At 39.4% G+C, this 12,820-nt stretch overlaps 1 protein-coding gene across 3 annotated transcripts in view; it reads right to left on the bottom strand.

Moving 5' to 3' along the window:
- Positions 1 to 12,820, bottom strand: part of LOC125240278 (Krueppel-like factor 3) — a 117,099-nt gene that overhangs the window by 83,496 nt on the left and 20,783 nt on the right. For all 3 annotated transcript variants that reach the window (XM_048148142.1, XM_048148144.1, XM_048148143.1), the window contains exon 4: positions 9,945 to 10,001. In XM_048148142.1, coding sequence (XP_048004099.1) covers positions 9,945 to 10,001 — 57 coding nt within the window. The remainder of the gene's footprint in view (positions 1 to 9,944; positions 10,002 to 12,820) is intronic.

Here is a 12,820-nt window from a genome sequence, read left to right as displayed (position 1 = left end):
AAAGTAAAGTTAGTATTTATATGTCGTTCTCCGGGCAAGTGAAGGATCTGTTACGTTAATAACTCATTAATAATCTGTGACGTTGGTTACATACGCCACTTCCACGTTTTTCGTACAAAAACGTCAGCGAGAGGGTAGCGCTACACTTTTGGTAGACTCTTGGCTAGATGGCGCTAATACTACGTTTAAATACATATCAAGTTAAGAAATTGTGAAAACCGAGGTTCAAAAGTCAGATGGCGTGGCAGTCTATAGGTATAGATTATAGATACAATATGATTACACAATTTCAAACCCCGACGCAAAAACTACGAGGTGTTATACCTAAGGTTGACGTGTCTGTCTGTCTGTGGCATCGTAGCTCCCGAACGGATGAACCGATTTAGATTTAGGTTTTTTTTATTTAAAAGGTTTGTCGGGAGTGTTTGATGGAAATCTGTCCACTATGACGGGGTTTTTTTTTTCAAAATTTAAATTTTATTTTGACAGTAACTCTCTATATACTTGATATTTGTAAATCAGTCATTTAAGCACTAGATTACCTTTAATGCAACACATTTTTTTCATACATAACCCGCGTTTCTTCATACGGGGCCTTAAAAACTAAATTTATGCAGGCAATTAGCCGCGTATATGGTAGTAGGAATAAATGCAGTAAAAACTGCAACTGTATAGCGTGACGGTGGTTGTTACGTACAATAATATGTATACATTTCCCTCAATTGCTCATAGGTTAACTGGAAGAGAACAACGTGAAAAGTTGACCTTTTTAAAAAAATGAATTTTGAAAAAAACCCCGACAAAGTGGACCGGGATTCATTACTCCCGACAGGCCCAACTAATTCAGCTTTTTCATCTTAATATGTTCATCCGCTAAGCTACGATGCCACAGACTAGACACATACACACAGACAGTCAGACAGACACGTCAAACTTTTAACACCCCGTCGTTTTTGCGTCGGGGGTTATATAATATATCGATACACGATTTAAGGAAATCGGCTCGATAGAAAAAAATTGTAAAGATTGGTCTCGAGTTCGTCATTAATCGGTTCTATGTCGTTCAATTATTCACTTAGTTGTAATTAATTGATAATAATTCATAATTCATTTATTTGCATAAGATAGTGTGCATGCAGGTTTACATATTTTACATAAAAGTGAGTATCAACTACCTCGTCGCAGTGATGATTAAAATTACAATAACAAAAATATACATATCTAAAACACTTACGAAACATATTGCACAAATAATGCATCTTTCTATTTTATTTTAATATTTTTCCGTACTTTTCGTATCTAGCAGCCCTGTTTTAGTGCCATCGCGCTCCTTCTTACTCCCATGCGAATAGACAGTGTACGCTAGCGTCACGGTCATTGGGTGTTGTCAGCGTCTTAAGCTCGCCTTTTGTTATCATTCTTTAAAATAAATAAAGTCACAAATACTTTCAAACTCTAATTGGAACGTTTCCCGTGTATCGTGTAACCTAAAAACGACTAAACGTGTTCGTGTGCGGCCTTAGCGTATACAAGATGCTTACTTGATCTTGCGGTGTGGCCCCAGTTACAGCGGAATGTAGAGCTATAGCACAGTATAATAAAGAGTACTATCGTACAGTATGGCCACTCCTGCTCCCCGCTGAAAGTGCTGATCACCCCCTCTCGGTTACCTCACAGTTACCGCCTGTCAAAAACGCGAACAGTCGACCTGTCATATTTCACTCATACAAACATAGTACGCGTTCACCTACACGAGCTAAGACTGTGTGCTAGGAACGCGCCTCTTTCATATATTTGATCGCCAGTGTCCGAGGTGTGCCTTAGCGTATACAAAATACTTACTTGATCTTGCGGTGTGGCCCCAGTTACAGCGGATTTTAGAACTATAGAGATATAGAGATAGACAGACCAACAGACGCAGACGATGAGAGACAGATATAGAGCAAAACAGACTTGGACAGACAGACAGATATACACATAGAGAGACAAGGACAGACGGACAGCCAGGTAGACAGTAAGACCAGCCACAAAGACAGACAGGGAGACAGTCAGATTAACAGATAGACAGGCAAACAGATTTACTTCCTCATTTATAAAGCATTTCATTTCCGCTGACAAGAACCTCACAATATCGCAACTCTGATTGCGCTCGGTGAGATAGCCAGATATGGACAGACATACTTAACAAAGACAATAGACATACAAACAGGCAGACATACAAATAAGATACCTAAGCATACAGACAGACGGACGAACGAACAAACGCACAGACAGACAAACAGACTTTTCCTGCATCATATAACCGACATACAAAAACAGATAAAAGTTAGGTACATTTATAATATCAGTACTCAGTGGATACCGTTAGTAGGTATAATTTTAGTCGCTAACAGTAGAGCCTCACCACAATATCGCAACCATGGTTGCGCAACCGTGCCAAACCGCGCCCGTCGGCATATTTATGCCATCTTCCCTTCACACAGTCATAAAAACAAGACAGACAGACAAACAGACAAAAAGAGAGGCTCAGAAACAGACAGTAAGAGACAGGCTCCGATACATACAGACAGAATGGCAGACAGAGGCTGATGTCATACTAATATTTATACTTTCCCGCTTACATTAGAGCCTCACCACTATATCGCAACCATGATTGCGCAACCGTGCCACACCACGCCCGTCGGCATATTTGTGCCATCTTCCCTTCTATGCAGTTTCTGCATATTGAGAAGTTATCACTTGGTAATATCTTACCAACATTGAAAAGCTGCGACGACGGTAACTTGTAAAGCAGTGTATTGAGGTTAAATTAGATATTTTCACAACTTACAACTCCGTAATCTCCGTAAAGATAGATAAAGTCAAAAAACCGGCCAAGAGCGTGTCCCACGCTCAGTGTAGCTCGGAAAACTACGGAACCAGTTTTCCGTATTTTTCTCAAAAACTACTGAACCTATCAAGTTCAAAACAATTTTCCTAGAAAGTCTTTATAAAGTTCTACTTTTATGATTCTTTTCATATTTTTTAAACATATGGTTCAAAAGTTAGAGGGGGGGGACGCACTTTTTTTTCCTTTAGGAGATCAACAATAAATTGCTCTGATAATTAGGTTAGATTAAGATCATAATATATATGTAATGAACTATTCATAAGAGCTTGTAATTAGGCCTACATGAATAAAGATATTTTGAATTGAATTGAATTGGAGCGATTATTCCCGAAAATATTAATATTATCAAAAAACGATTCTACTAAACCCTTATTCATTTTTAAATACCTATCCAACAATATATCACACGTTGGGGTTGGAATGAAAAAAAATATCAGCCCCACTTTACATGTAGGGGGGGTACCCTAATAAAACATTTTTTTCCATTTTTTATTTTTGCACTTTGTTGGCGTGCATATTGGTACCAAATTTCAGCTTTCTAGTGCTAACGGTTACTGAGATTATCCGCGGACGGACGGACAGACAGACATGGCGAAACTATAAGGGTTCCTAGTTGACTACGGAACCCTAAAAACTTACCTCGGAACCATCAACATCAACACCAATATATAGTCGTATAGATGGCGCTAGGCGCGTTATTCGTTGATTGGCGGATAAGAATATAGACCAAATTGTCAAAACTGACGTTCAAAAGTTTTCATAATGTGTCGAGAGATGGCAGTCTATGCACTATATATGACTACACATTTTACTTTGACAGGAATCTCTATACTTGTTCACATTATCCGATCATTCCGATCCGATATCGGATGTAAGAAGGATCAAGTAGGCAACAATTTTGACAGCGCCGCCGGTGTAAATGTTATTAAAATAAAACATCAAACTTCGATGAAATTAAGTTTAACCCTTGCAAAGGCAGGGCTATTAAATTCGTTGGCAACTTATTCTAAATAAATAAATATTTTTTTTATTTTTTTTTATCTAAAAACACTTATATACTATTTTATTACATTTGAACAGCGAGCGAAAACCGCTAACGGTTTATCTGCCGCCGTTGTCGCTCGTATTAATAAATATTGACGTGATTTTTTAAATAGAGATAGTTGAAAAAATGGAGAGTGACATAGGCTAGTTTTTGGTACCTTCTAACCACCCACTTCCCTAAAATGGGGGTATGGAAATTTGTATAGAGCATTCCGCACTTTTTGAATTTACCGCGAGCGTAGCGGCTAAAGTTAGTAGTAAACGCTATATTTAATTTAGGGAACAAATCAAATTATTTTATTATATCATTTACTTGTCAATACATATTAGAAAAAAACACAAAACAAAGACTTAAATATACCTAACTTAAACTAAACAATTTAATATAATTCTTATACACAACTTAAAACTACACAAATCCATACTTCCATCCATCCTACTAATATTATAAATGCGAAAGTAACTCTGTCTGTCTGTCTGTCTGTCTGTCTGTCTGTCTGTTACGCTTTCCCGCTTAAACCACGCAACCGATTTTGATGAAATTTGGAACAGACAATCTTTAGACCCTGAGACAGAACATAGGCTACTTTTTATTTCGAAAAAAAGGGATGAAGGGGTTGAAAAAGAGGTTGAAAGTTTGTATGGGATTTCTTAATTTTAAATGATAAAACCATGAAACTTTATATTTTAGCACTTGATAAGAAATCATTAAACATATATTTAAAGTCACATACAGGTCGAACGCGATTAATTAACATTATTTTTACCTTTAAAATAAACATGGTGGGAAATAAACATTAACTAAAAGCGGGTAGATTATATTTATTTGTCTACCCCGAAGATTTATATAAATTAATATCGGGTAGTTTTGTGTTGTTTACATCTCCGGTGACATTTTGCTGGGACGTCAGTCTTCCGCGATCACGGCCAGTGCAACCTGGCCGAAACGTTGGGAAAAAAGGTAAAAATAATGTTAATTAATCGCGTTCGACCTGTATGTGACTTTAAATATGTGTACAAAGCGCGAGAACTTAAAGTGTTATATCATTAAACATCTTGATAAGGGATAGGGATAGGGATAGGGATAGGGATAGGGATAGGGATAGGGATAGGGATAGGGATAGGGATAGGGATAGGGATAGCGATAGGGATAGCGATAGGGATAGCGATAGGGATAGCGATAGGGATAGGGATAGCGATAGCGATAGGGATAACGATAGGGATAGCGATAGGGATAGCGATAGCGATAGCGATAGCGATAGCGTTAGCGTTAGCGATAGCGATAGCGATAGCGATAGCGATAGCGATAGCGATAGCGATAGCGATAGCGATAGCGATAGGGATACGGATACGGATACGGATACGGATAATATGGGTATCGTTAGAGGGATACGGATAATGGGTCGGCGGTCTCTTACAATCAATGTGCTCTAAGACGATCGTTGTTTGCTTGCTTGAAGATTACGTTTGCGATAAGTATAAGCAAAATGTAAAAAATTGTAAGGGATAATAGAAAAAAGTACTTTTTACCCACCGATCATAGTGTCGAAATACGGGCTATGTGGGATGTTTATAAAGGTTTCCCCAGCGTATATAGAATTACCTACGCTGTGGTCGATGTGTAATATTTCTACAATCATTGCAAGCAAAAGTATTATGTGCAATCGAAATAATCGCAGATAAATATACCTACAGAGAAACCTAAGGATCCAAATGAAAATCTTAATGAATACTTTTATTACGCGGGCGAAGCCGCGGGTAAAAGCTAGTTAATATATATTTACAAATAGAAAATGCTCCCCAGATCCTCCTCGGAGGGGATGGTGCCCAGTAGGCTGGCAGCGTTGCCTTTTTGAATGGCCAAACTAATTCGCTGGCCAAAGTAGCTGCCAGCCCTCTGGTCACCGGATACGTCAACCAGGCGTTGCGATATTTCTTTCATTATGTTTTTAGCGCTTGGCCCCCACGGCCCAAGAGTTTCTACACCAAAAGGCGCAAATATATATCCGTCACTAAGGGCGGAGTATTTGCGCCTTTTGATTGCTTCTGCAGTTGTCGCCGCAGCTCCAGCATTAGACGAGGTCGCATAGTAAACGTAGTTGTAAAGTATAGTAAACATAGTAATGCATAACTGCATCGTTGCAAGTCTAGGCGTGGCCATTACGACACCGCGATGAGCCTTGTAATTAGTGCTAGCCGGTTATATACACCGCACCCATACAATCACTATAACCTAACGACATTAAAATTTTAAAAAAAACCTCCGACATAGTGGACCGGTTTTCCTGAAACATGGCTAAGAACACTCCCGACTAACTCAGCTTTCAAACAAAAAAAAACTAATTCGAAATCGGTTCATCCGTTCGGGAGCTACGATGCCACAAACAGACAGACACGTCAACTTATAACACCCCATCGTTTTTGCGTCGGGGGTTAAAGATGGCGGAGAACAGAAAAATATCTATATGAATTTGCATGCTAAGCTACTATCAAGGTCGATATAAAACCGGAACAGACAAAGCCTATACTAAAAAGCGAACCCATGAATTTTATGGGCTTTTTAGGTTTAAAACTAGATGGCGCTGTTTCGCAGCCTGGAAGTGGCCAAAATCATGTTTTTCCTAAATATGTCTGCGTGATTTAGTTTTAAGAACAAATGACATGCTTCTTTATTTTAATATCATGATATTACGTCAATACACATTTTGAAAAAAGAAAATGTAGGTGTCGTCAATAGGTGGCGCTAAAAAAATTAGGTACGATTCTTAGGCCCACTTGCATCAACCACTTAACTCAGGGTTAGTGGGCTGTCAACTGTCAAAATTCCATATAAAATGGTGGGTTAACCCTCGGGTTAACAAACCATTTACTTTGGTGCAAGTGGCTCTTAGTATGAAAATTGTAAATCCTATTAATAGGGATTTCTAAACCGGTAGAATTAATCATTGGCTACTTATACAACCCAAGTATCCTTATAAGGGGGCAATCAGTCGCTATTCATCAAAATCTAGCTTGGCTGGGGGCTTCATTGGATAAACTATGGGGACAGAACAAACCATAAATAGTATAAACTAATTCGATAACCTAACCACAAAATTAAAATTTTGAAAAAACCCCCGACCGCGACATAGTAGACCGATTTTCATGAAACATGGCTAAGAACACTCCCGACTAACTCAGCTTTCAGACAAAAAAAAACTAAATCTAAATCGGTTCATTAGTTCGGGAGCTACGATGCCACAGACAGACATACAGACAGATATACACACAGACAGACACGTCAAACTTATAACACCTCGTCGTTTTTGCATCGGGGGTTATTAATATAACCACAAAATTAAAATTTTGAAAAAAACCCCGACCGCGACATGGTGGACCGATTTTCATGAAACATGGCTAAGAACACTCCCGACTAACTCAGCTTTCAGACAAAAAAAAACTAAATCAAAATCGGTTCATCCGTTCGAGAGCTACGATGCCACAGACAGACACACACACACACACAGAGAGACAGAGAAACAGACAGACAGACAGACAGACAGACAGACAGACAAACAAAGTACAGTAGTTTGGCAGTAAATAAGAAAGATTCAGATTTGACACATTTGTTATTTTACTGGCCTCGGTATGTAATCTACAATATATCTGATGGCTGTACTCGATATACTACTATTGCGTAGCACCTCACAGCCTCATTGTACCCTTCGTCATATAAGGGCACAGTCTAACGATACGATAAGTGACAAATCAATAGTTCAATTACTAGATATCTATCGGCTTATATTCAAATGTACAGAATTGGGCCGCTTGACTTTAGTCTGTCATGAAATCGGGTCTACGCCTACTTTGCATACAATTTCTGTGAATTTGCGCGGTGACGAAACTTATCTCATCATCAGATCGATTGCAAAAGCGTGGAATTCTGTGCATTTTCAATACAGAGCGAGTAGTTTAAATTTCGTTCGAAAACGTACGTTTTAGGTACGTTTTATTTTCGATTTTTAACCCCCAACGCAAAAACGACGGGGTGTTATAATTGATTTGTTTATAATTTGGATGTTTAGATCAGTGGTTCTCAAACTTATTTTCCCATGGAACCCTTTTGGAAAGCAAAATATCTGACGGAACCCTTAAATTAAATGTTTAAAAAATAGTTTAATACAATATTTATACATACATACAATCACGCCTGTATCCCATAAAGGGGTAGGCAGAACACATGAAACTACTACCTAAAGCTTCAGTGTCACTCTTGGCAAATAAGGGGTTAAAAGAAAACGAAACTGTGACATTGCAGTGACAGGTTGCCAGCCTCTCGCCTACGCCACAATTTAACCCATATCCCATAGTCGCCTTCTACGACACCCACGGGAAAAAAGGGGGTGGTGAAATTCTTAACCCGTCACCACACAGGCTCCGTCACCACCAGAGATCGGACGGATTTGCGACATTCTTAGTGACTTACGTTATTTTAATGACTTTTAGTATGAGATGACGCACAAAAATCCGATCTCTGGTCACCACACAGGCTACAATCTTTATTTTAATACAATCTTTATTTTAATAAGTAATCATAATAGTAAAATCAAATCAATAGATTCTAATGTGAGGTATTACATGAAACTGTTATTTTTTATTTTTTAACAATTGGTGAATATTTGGTTTAATGTAAGAGAGTTGAAGTTGCATATCAGGTAACCAAAATTCACTCGGAGCCCCCAGAGAGCCTTTGCGGAGCCCTAGGGATCCGCGGAGCACACTTTGAGAATGGCTGGTTTAGCTTATTGCAATCCGATAAGAAATTTGAATTCAAAGGTTTATTATTTTTTGCTTTTTAGTTTCTCCGTGTTTTGTAACGCGCTTATTTTTGAAGGCGGTTTTTTTTTAAAGTTTATTCAAAATTTTAGTTTTGTGGTTAACCTAATAACCACAAAATCGAAATTGTTTAGATAAGCTGTGTTTAGTAGGGACAAGCGCATTGCGCATTCAATCATGCCCAAAAAAACGGATAAGCCTTTTAACCAAGGCTTCGAAAAGTTGTATTTATCGTGAAATTTATAACGAGATCCGTTTTTTATCGAGACGTATAAATTTAATATCGACGAATTATATCCCATCATCAGGATTGATTGGGGCGAGATAATGTCGCAGCGATATTGACCTTATTGACTACCCGTCCCTCTGTCATTTATATTAGAAATACCAAAATTTAATTTAAAAAAAACCCGACACAGTGGAACGATTTTCATCAAACATGGCTAGAACAGTAAGAGCACTCTCGACTAGTCCAGTTTTCAAATAACAAAAACGAAACCTAAATGGTTTCGTCCGTTCGAAAGCTACGATGTCACAGACAGTCAGACCGACGGACAGACACGTCCAACTTATAACAGTTTAGTTTAGTTTAGTTTAGTTTTATTTATTTCATAATGATAAATTACATTATAAATTATGCTATGTTAACCTATACGAATTTACATTATGATCGTCAATATAATTATTTCACATGCATTCATTCAATTGTATAATATCAATAATAATAATCAAAACAAAAAGAGTTAACATAAAAACGAATTCAAACTAAAAAAATTAATACATAATGGAATACATTTCAAATGAACAAATCTAATAGGTGGGTACACCCCGTCGTTTTTGCGTCGGGGGGTAAAAACTGTACGACGTATGTCGCGGCATGATACTGTCGAGTGCTATCGATGTGGCACCAATCTCGTGATAGCCCTGCAGACCGATGCCATCATCCCACAAGCATGTCTATTCCCCAAAGCCAGCGACCGCCGCCTTCCCGCGCACGCGCGCGGTATCGTTATAACAATGCGTTGCCATGGTTACAGAGCCAAGCAACGCGTTTTCAGTTTTTTCGATACTGCGCGCATGCGCGGAAAGCCGGCGGACGCTGGCTTTGGGGAATAGACTTTTATGTAGGGTTTTAAAGATCTATGCACGAAAGAAATAAGGAAAACTTGTTAAGTTAATGCGTGACATGACATACCTCCATGGTAGTGGGCAGCACGGCGTCCAAGCGACGCCCCGCGCCCTCCCGCTCATCCTAAAACAATAGACAATTTATTAAAAAACGAATAACCTAACCAAAAAATTAAAATTTTGAAAAAGCCCAGACCATAGAGGAATAAGTAGGGGAAGAATTGTAGCTCCATACATCAGTAAATGCGGGTTATTTGTATAGGCATAGTTAAGTGACATCTAGCGACAATCACGCGTCAACCACGCGTCAAATAGCGTGAATATCTCTATTTAATAACGCAAACATTGTGAAACATGGAAAAAATGGACCAGTTACATTTGGCCCCCAGTGGAGATTTGCCCCGCTGTACCTTACGTTTATTTTATGTCTAATACGTGTGTACATTAGAACTGTAGATATATTCCGTCGCAGATTTTTTTTATTATCCACACGTTGGTACAACTACGGCCCGCCTGATGTAAAGCGGTCACCGTAACCTATGGACGGCTGCAACTCAAACAGTGTCACATGCGCGTTGCCACCCCATCAGAAGCTATTTTGCTGTGTTAAGTATACAGCAAAAAGGAGTGTACAAGTTCCAAGGAGGGTTCGGGTTGCCGACGACTCAAAGGACAATAGACGGAACAAGTTAATTCCGTAAGTCCTCCCGTCATCAGCACACCGCACTCTCGTTGAGCTCTGGCAGCCTTACTCACCGGCAGGAACACAACACTATGAGTAGGGTCTAGTGCTATTTGGCTGCGGTCTTCTGTAAGGCGGAGGTACTACCCCAGTTGGGCTCTGCTCTAGATTCGAGCGAGACGATATCCGCTGTGCTGTGCCCTACCACACAAAGCGGAATATCATTCGCTATGCCCTACCTCTTAAAAGATTTCGCCAATATGGTAAAGGAGCCCTAAAAAGCTAGCCAAGATGGTCAAACGACCGCAAAGCTCGTAACAGTGATCTATATCGATCTCGATCATTTAGGCTCGTCCTGCGAGGCCGTGGCGTGGGAACGTAGCATTTCGCGCTTTCACTGCGTCCGCGCATTGGGCTGACATAGATGGCGCCCACTAGACGGTGCAATACCTCTGCGGGGATATGTCGTTTAAAGGCCCCTTATAGTAGTGATCAATTAACTTGTTTGCCTTTACCATGGGGGTGTCAGCTAAGTGCCTATTGGGGGCATCTGTCGACATGTGAATCTTGTCTGTCCACAGGCGAGGACAGCCTGACTTATTTAAAAGTAAGTGAACTAAGTAATAAATGCCAAAAACATTTGATATTGACATCATGATCACCCTCCTTGCGTTATCCCGGCATTTGTCATGGCTCATGGGAGCCTGGGATCCGCTTTGACAACTAATCCCAAGATTTGGCGTAGGCAGTAATTTTACGAAAGCAATTGCTGACCTTTCAACCCGAAGGTTAATTCGACCTTATTGGAATAAGTCCGGTTTCCTACGTAATTTTCCTTCACCGAAAAAGTTCGAATTTGACCTCCGGATTGAAAATCGCACGTACCGCTATGGGCTACTATGCATTTGATATTGACAATTGCTCTAAAATGTATTGTCATATGGATCTCTCGACTTCGCCTCGGCTAGTCTGTGGCTATGAGTAAGCCCATATAATTAAAAAAAAAAACATTGGCTGCATCGAAGTATAATGCTTACTATGCTCAATCTAGCGGAGGTAATCATCGTCTACAAATGATTTACGCATGATGCCAGTGCAGGCGCTGCTCTAGTTTAGAAGGAGCCTCTGAAATCGAATAATGGGCTAGTTTCGTGTGAATTACACTCGAGAGCAATGAAAACGGGCCATTTGTTGAACTGTAATAATGCCCTACTAGGGTCTTCCCAAAACTATCAACGAAGAATCACTTTAAGGCCTAAACTCGCTCGTTAGTCCCATAGAGGAATAAGTAAGGGAAGAGTTGTAACTCCATACATCAGTAAATGCGGGTTATTTGTATAGGCATAGTTAAGTGACATCTAGCGACAATCAGGCGTCAAATAGCGTGGATTATCAGTACCACTACTCGATACTAGGTACGATGGCAACGGTGTCTCGTCTGCCAAAAATTTAATATTAGAACAGTTTACAACTTATATTACAAGCAGAAGGAATTGAAAACAGAATACTGATTAATACTATTACAATAGTGATTGATGTGATGATACTATTACAATAGTATTAATCAGTATAAGCTAATAACCTAACCAACCACAAAATTAAAATTTTGAAAAATACCCCGACCGCGACATACCTCTAGACCGATTTTCATGAAACATGGCTAAGAACACTCCCGACTAACTCAGCTTTCAGACAAAAAAAACTAAATCTAAATTGGTTCATCCGTTCGGGAACTACGATGCCACAGACAGACAAACAGACAGACAGACACGTCAAACTTATAACACCCCGTCGTTTATGCGTCGGGGGTTAAAAATTGGTGAGCATTAGATTTCTCGTTCGTCGCGACATCTATTGGCAAGTAGCAGTACCCAAGTAACATTTTAGTGCTATAATTTTGGTTTTTGACGCCAAAAGCTACTATAGATGTCGTATAAAGGTTTTCGGCGTGACCGCTTGTCGTATAAAAGCCTCCAGTAACACCTTTTAGCTCTATAAGCTTATACCGCTAAAAGGTGTTATTAGGAAGTGATGTAAACGTTTATATCACCATTTTATAGAGCCGCTATAGGCCTGGTCTATAACAGGATCAAATATGACTACTATAGATCTATATTCTTGTATAATAGTGTTAGGAATCACTGCTATGCAATCAATTTGCGCTATTAAGGTTCCCGACAAGCCGCTATAGTTGTTGCGTTATACAGCTAAAAGGTGTTATTAGGAAGTGATGTAAACGTTTATATCACCATTTTATAGAG

This window comes from Leguminivora glycinivorella, chromosome 27 (assembly GCF_023078275.1).
Source record: "Leguminivora glycinivorella isolate SPB_JAAS2020 chromosome 27, LegGlyc_1.1, whole genome shotgun sequence".
Lineage (NCBI taxonomy): Eukaryota > Metazoa > Arthropoda > Insecta > Lepidoptera > Tortricidae > Leguminivora > Leguminivora glycinivorella.
The sequence above is the reverse complement of the archived record's forward strand: the minus strand, read 5'-3'. Positions and strand labels throughout refer to the sequence as shown.